This window comes from Camelus bactrianus, chromosome 1, assembly GCF_048773025.1.
Source record: "Camelus bactrianus isolate YW-2024 breed Bactrian camel chromosome 1, ASM4877302v1, whole genome shotgun sequence".
In the NCBI taxonomy this organism is placed as follows: domain Eukaryota; kingdom Metazoa; phylum Chordata; class Mammalia; order Artiodactyla; family Camelidae; genus Camelus; species Camelus bactrianus.
The window spans coordinates 49256324-49272798 of NC_133539.1; the positions used below are offsets into that span (position 1 = coordinate 49256324).

Sequence of the window (16475 nt, forward strand, 5' to 3'; positions counted from 1 at the left end):
TTGTTAGTTTTTTTTAAATCAAATAACACATACCAAATTTTGTTAAATGCCTTTTCAGTCTCAGATGTGACCTTTTACTGTGATGAATAGTCTGAAAGTATTCTTACATTCTTGAATATTCTGCTTGATCGTTGTCCTTTTTAAAATACAGAGTTGTGTATTATTTTATAATGTATAAAATTTTTAATATTTATATATTGCTTTTTTATTTGTGTATTTTCTAGTGTAGTCCTAGGTTTATGATAGATTGCTAAAGTACGTTAGAATATTTACACATTATATATGTCTTAGATTAATGTTAAAAGCTTCTTAATTATCTACACTTGAACACATGGTAGGGCATGAATGGTAAATTTTTTGGACTTGATACTTTTTTTAGTGGAATAGTTTAAAAAAAACTTTTTTTTTTTACCCCATAGCTGTTAAGTAGTCAGTATGAATTTTCAGTCTTTTTTTGGAATATCCTTAGTCATCTCTTGGATCGTAAAGTTTTCCTTCTTACCTAGCTATATATCTGGGTTTTTTTTAAAATATATTCATTTATGTTTTTTTCTCCCAAAAAGGTTAATGAAAATAATATTGTGTAAAGTTTTTGTTGTTGTTTAGAACCATTTAAGGTGATACCCTTGTGAATTTTTGCGTTTATCTAATGATATTAATTAAACATAACTCTAAAATTTAAAGGTATTTATATAGTTTCCATATCCAAATGCTTATACTGGTTTACTTCTTGGTTTGAGGATTTATTTTGTCAGAACATATATGTGAGTTTTAAACTCTCCATGGACTTGTTATGTATGTTCTCATATATTTGTCAATGAGGAGTATATTGCTTGAGTTTAGTATGAGTGAATATTAGTCTTGTTTCCCTTAAAATTACTTAGATTTGGTCCACTGCTTTTAGGAAGGAAATCAGTATTATAAGGGTGACGTTTGATACTATTTTATTTTAACTTTTGTTTGTGAAAGTTTTTTCTTCATGAAATGGAAAAAAATTGATTTCACATTTATATGTGGCTTTTGGTTTTCTTGTTAATGTTTTCTGACATTTGGTCTATCTTAAAAATGAAGAGTTTCATAGTTTTTTGGTAGAGTAATCCTCCAAAAGAAGATAACTTTGGTATTGTACGTGGTTTGACATCCTAAATGCATCAGTTGTCTATTGTTGAATAACAAAATACCCTGCAACCTAGTAGTTTTAGAACAGCATACATTTATTATCTCTCAATTTCTTTGGGTCAGGAATCCAGACATGACTCAGCTGGGTCCTTTGTTTCAGAGTCTCCCAAGGCTACAGTCACGGTGACAACTAGGGCTAGGATTTTATCTGGAGACGTGACTGGGGAAGGATCTGCTCCTGAGCTTTATTTTGCCCCAATCTAGTGCTTTTCCCACTATTGATGATTACTTGATTTATTTAGGAGTCATTCTGTGGGTCTTAAATCCAACCCTAGGAACGTCCTCTGTTATTCAGTCGTGTGTGTGTGTGTGTGTGTGTATACTTGTAGGAGGGGAAGAAGGGAGAAAAGAAGACAGGAAGGGAGGGAATTTGATAATATGTTCGCATAACTTTTTTTCTATTTTTAAGAACTATGCTTTTCTTTTTTCCTTAGGTGCCTTAGCTGGACCAATTATCGTGGAGCCACATGTCACAGCAGTTTGGGGAAAGAATGTTTCGTTGAAGTGTTTAATTGAAGTAAATGAAACTATAACACAAATTTCATGGGAGAAGATACATGGCAAAAGTTCACAGACTGTTGCAGTTCATCATCCTCAATATGGATTCTCTGTTCAAGGAGAGTATCAGGGAAGAGTCTTGTTTAAAAACTATTCACTTAATGATGCAACAATTACTCTACATAACATAGGATTCTCTGATTCTGGAAAATACATATGCAAAGCTGTTACATTCCCGCTTGGAAATGCACAGTCCTCTACAACTGTAACTGTATTAGGTAGGTATACTTAAACCATGTGTTTTGGCGGTAGTGGTGAGGATTATATTAAAAGTATTTTCAAGAAATTAAAATGATTGAAATTATATATAAATGCAGGTTTAAATAAAAATTCAAACATTATTTTTCACGTTCTGTCTTAAAATTCTGTGATTCTAGACTCTCAGTGTAAACAAAATGTTGTCTTTAGCTACCTGTCTGTAATGCTATATAGTTTATAGGTGTTTTACTTTTCTTCGTGAAAGGTTCTTTTATTTATATTATCAAGTCCTGAGTTTCTTTAACTTTTAATTGTTTTCCCTCAAATTTTCAACCTTTAATTAAGTTACCACTTTTAAATAAACTTTTCCATTTTTTTAAGTGACTGTGGCCTTGGAGCCATTGACATCTCATGTTTGTTTTTCAAGTCAGGTTTTATTTCTGCTGTTGCGGATTCGCATAGCTGTTTGAATCTTGGGCTATTGCTTGCATTGACTGATCTTTGGCCTTTTCCTGTCTGATAACTATTAAAGTTTATGGTGGAATTTAGAATGAGCTTATTAGCATTAAGATAGCCACCTGCAGTGAAAGGTAAACCAATTTGGAATAGCTGGTGAGTACTTTTGGAATACTAGAACAAGAATTAAGAATAATAGCAATCTTAGCCATTTCCACCCAGGCTGAGGCTCCTTTAACAGACAGTCTTTGCTCTGAATCTGCCTGTTTGCCTGTCAGGGACTTTGTCAGATCTGCAGATAGCTCCCCCAACCCCCACTTATCCTTCTTTACTTTTCTCCCGGATGTTGTTTCCTAATAAGCCTTTTGCACACCTCACTTGATCTCAGTGTCTGCTTCCAGAGAACCAAACAACCACACAGCCCCGAATATTTAATGGCATAATTTCAGGGTCTCTGAAGTACAGCAAAGCATTGTTTCCTCAAATTTGCTGTATTTTTTTTGTGTGTTGAAAAGTACTGTTTAAAAATAAAAATTAAATATTTGAGGACTTTGTATGTTTAAGACCCTGCCCTAAGAACTGTGGGGAACTATAACTTATGTTTACAAAATTGATACTTTTGAGAATTGATTGGAAGGCAAGGAAGGCATAAATATCTGAAAAATCAAGTGCAAGCCATCAAGGTAAAAAAAAGTCACAAAAAATTCAATGTCAAGAAAATAATAGTTTGCATGTGGAAGAGAGAACTCATGAGAATGAAATTTTTTTGCTTTAAATTTTAGTAATTCTCATAAGTTAATATAATACTCAATGTTATATATAAAACTCAAGAATGTTTATACTATTAAACTAGTCATGATTTTACCTGGGTGTACTTTTCTAACTTCATCTATACTATTCCTTGCTTTACTTTTCCCAGCATCTCAGATTTTTTAATCATAATTAATTACTTGCAGTCTGTTACCGCCTATGTTTTTACGTGTGTTTTCCTTTATGCCTGGATTGCCACCTTTCCCCCTTTCTCCTCCTGCATTCTGCTCAACTGCTACTCATCAAACCACATCCTTTTCCAAGTCATTCTTGAAATTTCTACTACTCCTCTGCAATTTGATGGATTTTTTTCACTCTTTTACTGTTGTGTCTTGAGCTTCTTTTTAGTGTAGAAATTACCATAATGCATATTATATGTCCTCTCCACTATAAACGTGTAGTACACTGCAACTCTACACTTTAAAATTTAACTTTGTATCCCTAAAGCCTGTAAGAGTTCTTGATATATAGCAGTCATACACTAAATGTTTAAGGAGGGTATAGGAATGGGTTAGTAAATTTGGTAGTTTAGACATGTTTTGTAGAAAAAGATAGTTGAGCAAGCCCTTGAAAGGTGGGTAGGTTTTAGGTAGGCCAAAAGGAGAGTAAGTGAGCCAATGCAGGGAGGCAGAAAACAGTACATACTAAGGCAGAGTTTCTTCAACATTGGCATTGTTGAAATTTTGGGCTGGAATTCTTTGTTGTAGTGAGCTGCACTGTCCATTGTAGACTATATAGCAGCATCCATGGCCTCTAGCCGCTATTTGCTAGTAGCACTTTTCCTCATTTGTTCAACTTAGAATATCTCCCGACATTGGCACGTATTTCTGGTGGACCACTGAATACTCTTGATTGTTGAAAGGACTAATATAAAATACAAGAATTAAAGGCTGGAAAGGTAGAGTAGGACCGCTTTAAAGTGACCTGAATATTAAGATGGGGAATTTGAGCTTTATTTTACTGAAATGAAAACTTGGTATACACTTTTGTGCTCTTTCTCACCTTCCTTCTGTTATTCTCAGATTCTTGCGATTTTACGTATGGTTCGTGAACCAGCAGCAATGGCATCGTTTGGGAGCTCATTAGCAATATAGAATTACAGACCCCTCCAAGACTTGTTGAGTAATAGATCTACATTTTAGGAAGATCTCCCCAGTGATACGTACACACATTAAAGTTTGAGAAACACTGCTTTGACTGTCTTCTCACCTTGATTAGAGGGGTGCCTAATTCATAGAGTTGATGTAGGGAGTAATGTGATGAAAGTTGTGATTTGGGAAGATCATTCTGGTGTTTTCGATGGATTAAAATGAAAAGAGATCTTGAAATTGTAATGCTTTAGCCATGAGGCCATGAAAGCTTGAACTTAATTTTCTAATTTCTGCCACTTGAGTGAGGAAGGGAACTATTACAAAGGAAAAAGTAGCAGAACTTTGTAACTGACTGGATATAAGAAACTAGGGAGGTTTGAACAATAACAAGTTTTGAACCTTGGCGATTGAGTAAATTGTTACCATTGATTTAAATGGGCAAGTTTGAATGAAAAACAGATGTTGGGGATTGGGAGAATGAGATGAGTTCAGTATTTCGTTTATTGAATTTGAGGATACATAGAGAAAAAAATCCCAGATAGGCGGTTAGAAACTATAGAGTCAAGTTTTATATCAAAATTGAATAAAATTAGGGATCACCTAGGTAGTAGTGTTTATCAGATAAACCAATTGGTTTAGTACCAATTTAGTACATGTGAGAGGAAACTTTTGAGGCAGGGGAAAGAACCAGCAGAAAGAAGTAGGCTTAACAATCCTGGCATTAATACAGGGCTGGGAAAACTTCATGTTCCTCCCAGTCAGAGAATACAGGGCATAGGTAGCATCTTAAGCAGAAGCAACAGCGGAACTGCTAGACAGGGAAGGGGACAGGAAAGGTTACAGAGAAATTAACTAAAATGTTGAGGTATATGAGAAAAGAAACTTTATAAAGCCAATAACCTCTACAACCAGGAGATTGATTCCTTTTAGAAGTAGTAGAAATAGTTTAAGTTTCTCCAACAAAAGCTTCTAATGATGGCACAGGTTGGTCACACAAACTCTCCCATGGTGGGGCGGGGGATGGGGATGAAATATAAAAAACACCATTGAAAAATTCAAAGAAGTAGCAAAGTAGTGAGGAATATATCTAGGCCAAAATCTAGGAAAAGGCTAAAACATGGAAATAAGCCTAGCACTGAAAGCTGAAATCTGTATTCAACCTTGGGGACATTTGACAATTCAGAAGAAACACCTAAGATGAGCTAAGATTTTGAGATCCCTGAGAAGTAAGAGAGACAAATATCTGAACGCAATTCTACTCAAGGTAGGATGTCTAATAACCCTTCTTATATTCTCTTGATACCGAAAGGCTTATATTTTCAGAATTGTAGTACACCAGCAGCAAACCAGCCTTCTTACAGACTTCGGGGCCTGGTTTATATCACTTGAGTAGTCTGAAATTAGGAAGATCCTGAACTGGATAGTGTTTCTCAGGAGCTAGCTTAGCAGAAGAAAACACAAATCTTTTCTGAAAGAATGATACCTTTATTCTAAGCCTCAAATTATTTCTACCTTAATTATTCAATCACAGGCTTATCATCTGCTTGAATAATCAGACATATAGGTAAAGAAGACCCCACAAGCAGCAGCCGGCACAAACAAGACAACAGAAACAGGCCTGCGTAAGATGTTGGCATTACTGGACACAGACTATTAAACAACAGTGCTTGCCATTTGAAGGGATAAGTCAATCTATAAAATTTCTGCAGAGAATAGGAAACTATACATGAAAAAAAAATTCATATACTAATTTGCCCTTGAAATAGAGAAGTATTTCTTAGTACATGTGTATGTTGGAGGTATTATGGGTTCAATTCTAGACCACCTCAATAAAGCTAATTTTATAATAAAGGGAGTACCACAGTAAAACCATCACATGAATTTTTGGTTATCAGTGTTATAAAAATTATGCTTTTACTGTATTGTAGTCTGTTAACTGTGCAATGCCATTACGTCTAAAAAAATGTACCTACCTTAATTTAGAAAACTGTTGTTAAACAATGCTAACCATCATCTGAGTCTTCAGACAGTTATAATCTTTTTGCAGTAGTAACATCAAAGATCACAGATCGTCTAACAAACGTAATAATAATGAAAAAGTTTGAAATATTGTGAAAATTACCAAAATGTGACACAGAGATAGAAAGTAAGCAAATGCTATTGGAAGATGGTGCTGATGGACTTGGTCAACTTATGGTTGCCACAAACCTTCAATTTGTGAGTAACGCAGTATCTGTGAAGCACAGTAAAGCGAAGTGCAGTGAAACAAGGCATGCCTGTATATAAAGGCAGTGAACTGATGAGTTTTATAGATTTGAATGAAAACTTCTGCTTATCAAGACACAGCATTGGGTAAAGATACAAGCCCTAAACTGGTGAAAGATATTTGCACATATAATTGGAAAAGGCCCCCTTCTCCCAAATCAATAAGAAAAAAAAAATTGGCTTTAAAAGCTATTTTGCAGAAGAAATTCCAAATGGCCCCAAAACATGAAAAGATCGTTAACCTCATTCTTAATCTTAGAAATTAAAAATAAGATCCCAATGATATGCTGTTACTTACTTATAAGATTGGCAAACATTGAGAAATCTGACAGTATCACCTGTAGTGAGTGTTTTGGACCAATTGGAGTGCTAAGATTGGGAGTAAATTGGTACTTTGGGAAGCTTTTTGGCATTATCTGCTAAAGTTGAAAGTAAAAGTAGTCATAACAGTTTCAGTATAAGGGAAAAACTAGAGAAACTTTTGTACAAATATACCAAAATACACAGTATCAATAAGAATGTTTCCAATAAAACTGTATCAAACAGGAAATAGCACCTATGTCCAACAGTAAATGAATCATACAATAGTTAAAACTAATAATTTATACAATTACATGCAAATCTAAATGACCTAAAAGTAAAAAGTTAAGAAAATGAATTGCAAAGTAATCAACTAAGATTAAATGCCCCCACATAAATGAATCTCAGGAACACAAAATTGAGTCAAAGAAAAAATATTAAAAAATATAGTCTGATTTCATTAAACAATACATGTGTCTGATTCTATTCATTTAAAGTTCAAAAGCAGATGAAATTGTTGTTTAGGTTTGCACTTGCTAGTTGTAGAACTTTCATGAAAAGTAAGCAAAAAGTTATTTCCAAAGGTTAGTATAATGATTTCACAGTTGAACAGGCAGGGTGTTATTATGAAGATGGGGCATATGAGGGACTTGGGAGGTGCTAATATTTTTTATTAAGATGTGTGGTGGTTACATGAACATTTGCTGTAAATTATTCATTACATGTGTTTCAAGCGCTTTTCTTTTTGTTACTTTTATAATAATACATCTTAAAAAGAGGAAATGCTTAAGGAGGATATCCCTTAAAATATATTATGAAACAAATATGTAGATAGCAATCAAGAACAGATGACATTGAAAGAACCAACTGGAATCTTGGAAATGGAAAAAAGTCTTTCAGATAAAAAACATAATGTATGCAGTAAACTAGGCTTGAGCCAAAGAATTCATGAAGTGAGTACTGAAGAATTTATATAGAAAGAAGTTCTAAAAATTTGCTTGAAAATGTAAGGAGATAGCTAGGATATATGGCAGGTAGATTGAAGGGTCTAACATTAAGGTTACTTCCACTGCTGAGGAGCTTTCATACTAGAAAAAAGATAGGTAGCATGTAAATTCCAATAGACATAACTATTAGTGACATTATATTTTAACAGTACCTATTTTAAATGTTTTAAACAATTTCTTGCAAAATGAAGCATTCTATATTAAATGCTTCATTTTTTTCTCTTCAGAGTAATAGTACCCTTAACTTCATAATGGAAATGATCAAATTCACAAGAATTTTTATTATATACTAATTTGGGGGAAAACTCACTTTGTAAAGAAAAGTATATCTCTACCAGAGAGAGCCATCTTTGTAATGGTTATTGGCTTCTTGTTTGTCCTGGCTCATGATCTTCTCTTGTTGTAAGAATCCATTTGGTGTTGATATTACCTGTGTGTATTTTTTATAAGCAGTTGTCTCTAAGTTTATGAAATATGGTTAGATGTGGCTTGGAAGGATGTAGATATACTCTTAATTGAAAAGTAACTCATTTTTTTTTAAATTTAAACAGTTGAACCCACTGTCAGCCTGATAAAAGGGCCAGATTCTTTAATTGATGGAGGAAATGAAACAGTAGCAGCCATTTGTATCGCAGCCACTGGAAAACCAGTTGCACATATTGATTGGGAAGGTGATCTTGGCGAAATGGAATCCACTACGACTTCTTTTCCAAATGAAACAGCAACAATTGTCAGCCAATACAAGCTTTTTCCTACCAGATTTGCTAGAGGAAGGCGAATTACTTGTGTTGTCAAACATCCAGCCTTGGAAAAGGACATTCGATATTCTTTCATATTAGATATACAGTGTAAGTAAACGATAACATTTGCTTTTTAAACATGTCATGCATTTTAACTTTCTTTGACATAATCCTGTATCAAACTGTTTTTAGTTTGAATATTTAGTATTCAGATACTCTTACAGATTTTCCTTGTTGACATTTTTTTCTTAATTAAAAAAATATTTTCATGGAAATTTCATTTAACCAGAACTTTTTTTTCAGTTTGTAAAGATGGATAATGACTTTAAAGTTGCTGTCCAACTTAAAATTATTCAACTTTGTCCTTTTTAAACCTTAAAAATAGGCTGGACTTAGGTAAATTGTGGACATTTATACCTCAAAATTTGCAATACTTGGAGAATAACAGCTGCTTCTCCAATCCAGTTAACTTAGCTCTTACTGATTTTTATTGATGCTACCCATGATATTTTCAGCAAAAATCTTTTATGTTGTAGATGCATTTTAATTAGTTTGAAAGTCTGTATTTTTTCAATATTATTTCTAATCTGATTTTATTGATCATGTTATAAGATCCTCATAAAGGTAACACAATATTTTAAAGTCATCATTGGGATAATAATTGTTATAGATAAGATTCAAAACTGGCCATTCTTGTGCTTTTATTTCTTTTGTTAAGATTACTCTCTTGTGTATATGTGTGTTTGTGGATATACATGTGTGTGTATACTTTTCCCTTTTCTGCAAAGTTTTTCATTTTAGATACATTTTTTGTGTAGCATTTAAAATTTTTCAGCAAGAGAATAAAAGTGTGCAGGTAGTTTATAGCAAGGATAATGAAAATTAGGCAGATTAAAGATAAAATAAGGAGATGTGTTTAGGTTCTGCTGTCATTTCTATCCATGCACAGGTCATAAATCTAGACAGGTTTTTGAAGGAGATGTTGTATTTTTCATTGTTACTGTTTTGTTTTTTGATATGACATACGTGGAATTTTAAGTTACACATATTCATTACACTTGCTGTAATGATTTCTAAAGGTAATTCTAAGGATCTTTTCCAGCATTTATAGAGTTAAACTTGAGAAGCTTTCTTATGTGAAGGTTATTGCCGTTGTATTCTTGAGTGCTGATACAATCATAGTAGTCCCTCTTTATCTATAGGAGATTGGTTCCAGCACTTCGGTGGATACCAAAATCCAAGGACCCACAAATCTTTTATATAAAATGGCATAGTATTTGCATAAAATCTGTGCACATCCTCTTGTATACTTTCAATCATCTCTAGATTACTAACAATGCCTAATACAATGTAAATGTTATGTAAATAGTTGTAAATTCAATGTAAATACTGTGGAAATAGTTGCTGGTATGTAACAAATTCAAGTTTTGCTTTTTTGAACTTCTTAGAATTTTTTTTTCCTGAATATTTTTCGTCCACAGTTGGTTCAATCCACACATGCTGAACCCTAGGATACAGAGGGCTGATGTAACTTCTTTTCTCCTCACTTAATCTGGAGAACCCAGTTAAAATTTTTCATTATACTTTTCTTACGTTGCTTTTACATATTCTTAACTTTTCCCTTTTTCTTACACAATTTAAATCCCAGTACCATTGATATTTTTCTCATACATATTTTTTCTTCCCTGTGTCTAATAATGACTGAAATTTTCTTCAGCTATGTGTACTGTTACTTTTTTGTTTGCCTGAATGCAATTCTAAATATATAAAAATATTTATTCTGATGTGAGTCTTTATACTTATGGCTTAGATTTATTGGCTTGCTCCTAAAGTGTTCCTAGAGTAATTTTTTTCCTATTTTTAATTGGGACCTATAAAACATTGAACAAACTTTAAGGAGATAAGATCTTATGTCCAAAATTCATATCTCAAATTTTAGAGGTATTCTTTAGGGATACTTTAACACTTACCCCTCCTTTTAAAAGAAGTTAAACTCACAGATATCTGTACTGTTCTTTCAGCAACATTTTTTAGTTACCAACATTAAGTTAGAAAAATGTTTGTTAATTCTTGGTAGTTTCAGAGCAGGAGCTTGTTTTTTTAATTACTGAAGTAATTGTCCTTAGTATAAAGAGTAATTTTTTATCATGTTTTTGTAAACCGTGCTTGACAGTCAATCCTGCAGAATTAGAGACTGATCTGGCCTCTCCCTAACTTCCCATCTGGCCATGTAGTATTTATCTAGTTTACTATGTAGCTCACAGAAAGATGGAGGGTCCCTGTGCCTGCATAAATAACATTTCTTTACCTTCTCTCTTAGCATCCTGTTCTTTTCCTTCTTGGCCCTCATAACAGGTTTTAGTTAAATCTTCCCTGTTACTATTAGAATATAAATTTTATGAATACAGAGTCTATATGTGTACCAAACATCTAAAACTGTACCTGTCACTTTTAGGTACTAAACAATGTTAGTTGAATGGTTGGTAAGTATTAAATTTTATAGTTTGAAGGTATAAATTTATAATACTGGTAAACATGGATAATTGCTCATTTAACTAATTATATTGCACATATACTAAAAGACCTTTGGGTACATTGAATGGATAAAAGTTCATGTTTTAGAGCAGTTGAGGTCTCAGATAATTTACTTAAGTTGTAATTATAGCCTTAGAAAGTTTGTCACATCTCTGTATGTCCAAAGGGTATTAATTAATTGTAATATAAGGAATCTAATTTTGTAATTGACTTGGTATCTCTTAGAGTATATTTCCTTTCAGATTAAACATTTCTTTAAAGACAGTTTTACATAGTGACTTGGTACTTAAATGCTGTGTCTCATTATCAAATTAACTACTGTGTTTTCTTTGTTCATGTTTCTTTACGTATTTTATAATAGGACTCTTTTATTTTGCTTTTGGTGATTATAGATTTGTGAATATTCTTACACTTAGTGTCCATAGTAACTAGAATTGTACATGCTTATAATTGCCCAGTGTTTGTTGTTCACTGTCCATTCAGTCACTCATTTTTTTTGTCAACCAGTACCTACTGAGTACTGTATTCCTTATTGGTTATGTATAATGAGAGAAGGAAAATCATTTCTGTTCTTCTAAAGTTGTGTATTATGTTAATGCTTTATTTTTGTATATTATACCTATCATTAACAAAAGATAATCTATCCTGTCATACATTTATTTTATAGATGCTCCTGAGGTTTCAGTAACAGGCTATGATGGAAACTGGTTTGTTGGAAGAAAGGGTGTTAATCTCAAGTGTAATGCTGACGCAAATCCACCACCCTTCAAGTCTGTGTGGAGCAGGTAATGTTAGATATTTCTAAAGAGAAATTATTTAAAAGTCAAAGTATTCTTAAATGTATATTTAAAGTTGTGTTTATCAATGTAATACATGACTATAGTAATAGCTGGAAATTAAATAAAGGGTTTCTAGATATTCTTCTGTCCCACATCTCCCTACCTTCCTGCCCCTGTAGTTCTGTTCCTCAGAGTATACTTTAGCAATTTTAGCAATTTCTCCTGGTATTTACCATTATAGGTCTTAAACTGCTGCTTCTTAATTTACTAATTTTTAATGTTGTCTATGGACTTCTTACTATGCAAGATGAAAATTTAATTTTATATCTACCCCTTCACACATAAACATACCCGGATACTTATTCCTGCCCTTCATAGTCCTGATGAAATTAAGCTAATTTAGTTAAACTGTGTAATCATTGCCTCCCTATGACAGGTAAATATTTGCAAAGAGCTAAGTGGTATAGTGGAATTCTGTTTTCTTTTGGTTCTAAAGCTCTTCGATTTCCATGAGACTAATAATTGCTTCTTTTTTACTTGTGTAGTTTACTGTCTGGATATCCTCAGTTCTCTTTATCTGTGGAATTTCGAACTGTTTATACTGAGATTTTCATTCACATTTCTCAATTTGCACTATCGCCTCCTTCAATCTAGAGACTTGTTTCTGTGAACTGTGGATTCTTTTTCTTTTTCTTTTCCTTTTTTCTTTTCTTTTTTGTTATTTCCCCTGCCTTTTCTTTTCTGTTTGCTCATACTGGAATTCCTATTTATTGTATACTAAACATCCTTTCTTTCATAATTTTCAGTTTTTAATATTCTTCTGAGATTTCTTTGATTCTGCACCCTCCCCCAGCATTGATTGAAAATTTTCTTTTGGCATATTTTCAGTTTCTAAGAGCATTTTCTTATTCTCTGTTCATTTTTATAGCATCCTTTTCTTATTTTATGGATATAGTATCTTCTTACTAAGGATACGAGAGTTATTTCCTCTGCAGAGTCGTTTTCTGCTTCTTACATATTATTTCCTTTTTCCTCCAAGCTCTTTTGGTTTTTTGTTTGGTCTTTCATTTTGTAGATATTCTTTAATTTTTTTAGTTGTCCAGTCATTTCACAGTGGTGCTTTAAAATAAAATGCTGAGTGGAAACTCTGTAGTGGGAAGTACTTATTGGTAGATTCTACTTAGAGTGATGAGGTAGAGAGGAGGTTATTTCCCTGGAGAAGTTTCAGATCTCACTTATGGAAGAGTGGAGTACTCTTTTTCCTGGCCATTCAATTTATTTATTGAATTAACCTTCATCCTTTTTGCCTAAAACATAAATTTCTGGTATCTATACAGAGTTGAGAGGAGTCTATTGTTTTGTTTTTTTCAGCTTTCAACTAACCTCCTTATTTCTAGTCCTCTGCCTCACTCTGGCCTTCTATAATACAGTAAGTCAAGTTCCAAGTCTTTCTTGGGTTTTTTGGACCAGATTGGCTGCTTTCTTATCCATATGCCTCCTGCAAGCACTTCTTCAGCCAAAAGCAGAGCTTTTCAACCTTGGCGCTATTGCCATTTTGAACTGGATAAATCTTTGTTGTTGGAGGGAGTCCCGTGAACTGTAGAAAGTTTAGTGTCATCTCTGGTCTGAGATTTTCATTCACATTTCTCAGCGTTTGCACTACTGCCAGTAGCACATGCTCCCCCAATTCCCAGTTGTGACAACCAGAACTGTACGAAGATATGCCAGATGTCCCCTGGAGACAAAAATTCACTCCTGATTGAGAAATACTGGCCTAAAGCATATATTTTCTTCATCTGTTTTCTGTCTTCTAAAAGTTTGTTGAAACATTGTGAATGATGAATTCTGCCTCCTGTTCTCTTTCTCCTCATTGGTTTTTAATAGCTTTTTAATTGTGGGAGCAAGGAAACAGTGTATTTGGGCAATCTGTTGTCTTTAAGCAATAATATAATTTGGAAAGTAGAAAGGCCTTCCATTTATATTTTCTTAAAAGCAGAAGCAGGCATTGGTTAAGATTTATGATAGGGTATTTCTAAAAGTCATGTAATTCTGAGTTCTCATCCTGGTTTCTGTACTTGGAGATGTCTTTTTAGAGTTGTTTAGCCTTTCTAATCCTTTGTTTCCTCATTGATAATAGTACCTCAGAGTTTTTATGAGGGTTGAGACAGACAGTGAATATAAATCATGTAACATAGGTATAAACATAGAAGGTGTTTAGTATGTCATTTGTTGTGAGTTTAATATGATACTTAGGTTTCTCTGTCTGTGGCTTATTTGAATAAACAACTTTAAAGAATTATAAGCCATTGTTATATTTATCAAAATTAGAGATTAGAACTTTGGGCCCAAAGTACAGAGCTAATTGGTAAGATATATAGATTTCTTATTCACTTCTAGCAGAAGGGTTCACCTTTTGAAAGCTGATGCTTATAAAAATTTTCTTTCCAGAGTCCTCTTAAGAAGAAGGTATGGGATTTTTGTTTTTGTTTCTTAACTCATGTAAGAATATTGCCTTTATCCTTCAATGCTAAATTAAAGTCGTAGCAACTGTAGAAGATTTTACTGATTGTTCTTTTACCCACTGCTCTTGGGATCCCAGAGCAGTCCTTCTCTCTGTTCTCCATTGTTGATTTGCTTCTACTTTTTTATTATTCTTTGCTCTCGTTCCCTTTGTAATTAGTTGTTGATTTCCTACTAATGTACTCAGATCACTGAAAACAAGGACTAAATCTTATTTACCTGTGCATTTCAGCTACAACAGCAGATCAGGGTATGGTAGATGGTAAGTTCCTAGTAATTAAATAATGGATGGCTGAGTGAATTTTTTGAAAATCTACTTAGCTCAAACTATAGTAGTTAGATGCCTGAGTTTACTTCACTTTTTATCCTCTTAAAAAATAATTTACGGGCTATAAAAGCACTTTTAATATTTTTTTTTTTACAGGAGATACCCTAACGTTGGAAAAATGATGTTCCGCAGTATACTTAGTTCCACTGCACTGAATGGTTCTAGAGTTCTTATAGTGGGATTTTTTTTCTTGTTGTTATTTATAGTAATACGTAACACGAGACAGGACCTCTTAGCTAAATGAGTATAGAAACCATTTAAAGAGAGTTATTATTGATACCAAATGGTGCCTTGGTTTTTATTATCACAGATGCCCATCTTACGAATGAAATTATTTTATAAGAAGACCCTTGTTAGTGCTTTAGAAACCAACCATCTTTGGATATGACACATAAAGTATTGCTCAGTATTAAAGGATGCTCTTTAAATATATTACAGAGGATGCTATAACATTATCATGTACTTAAATGAGATGACTTTTCATTAAGAAAGTTGTAGATAAGATATATCATGAATAGATCCACAATTCACTGAGAACTATTTTAATTCTTTCAGTGATGTGGGTGTGTCTTCAGATAATATGTATTTCTAATTTTCTATTTTCTATTTCTTTAAAATCACATAATTTTTTTCTCTTCTTCCCTCATGTCCTCTCCAGTATGTTAGCCTAGCTATACTTAAATGAACTGATATTTTGAAAGAATGGATATTCTTAATGGACTTTATTATTTCATCTTTATTAAAATGAAAATTCATAATTTATTACATGCTTTCATTTCATAGTGTATTTTACTTGAAATATGCTGGTTCTTTTACTGACATCTCAAAAGTGTAATACCTTATTTGAACAGCTGTCAATGAATAGAATCTGAAGCTATTTAAAATAATTTCATACTTTTTAATCTAGGTTGGATGGACAGTGGCCTGATGGTTTACTGGCTTCAGACAATACTCTTCATTTTGTCCACCCACTGACTTTTAATTATTCTGGTGTTTATGTCTGTAAAGTGACCAATTCCCTTGGTCAAAGAAGTGATCAAAAGATCATCTACATTTCAGGTAAGTTACCATCTACTCACAAAATTATTTCTGTAACAACAGTCATAACAATAATACTATGTGATCTAGATGGTAATTTATACTTGTGAAAATACATATTCCTCACTGTGAGATTTTCCAAATAATCTAAAAGAAATCTAATGAAGTAACCTTAACTGAAATACATATATAAAATGACACTCCTTTATTTAGTGAAATGGCAAAATGTCTGTGCAATAGGTTTATATACATTTTAAGACCCATGCATATAGTGAATTTTTTTGGTTAAATAGTATTCTTTTTCTAGGTAGTGTGTGTACCATTCCAGGTTCTTTCATATTTACACAAAGAATAAGCATTGAGTTTTTTGTTAGTTTTTGGTAGCTACTCTGCACACAAATGTGATAAATAAAATGGGATATCAATTTTGATGACCTTCTTATTAAATATCATTGTCACTCAATATGGGACTATACCATATTGGATTATTAAGAGGTGAAGTAGGAATACTACTGAAAATGTTCTAATGAAATAAAATTTAAGATGTTTTTTATGGTCAGTCCTTAAGCCACTAAGAACTTAGATTTTTCACATTCCATTTGTTCCACTGTGAATGTTTTTGTTAATTTGACTGAGTATAATGAGTATTTACAAAATACAGTTAAAGCTAA

At 32.9% G+C, this 16475-nt stretch overlaps 1 protein-coding gene across 2 annotated transcripts in view; it reads left to right on the plus strand.

The window, feature by feature from the left end:
• Positions 1–16475, plus strand: part of NECTIN3 (nectin cell adhesion molecule 3) — a 119414-nt gene that overhangs the window by 38139 nt on the left and 64800 nt on the right. For both annotated transcript variants that reach the window (XM_074363162.1, XM_074363159.1), the window contains exons 2-5: positions 1614–1955; positions 8416–8712; positions 11807–11924; positions 15674–15825. In XM_074363162.1, coding sequence (XP_074219263.1) covers positions 1614–1955; positions 8416–8712; positions 11807–11924; positions 15674–15825 — 909 coding nt within the window. The remainder of the gene's footprint in view (positions 1–1613; positions 1956–8415; positions 8713–11806; positions 11925–15673; positions 15826–16475) is intronic.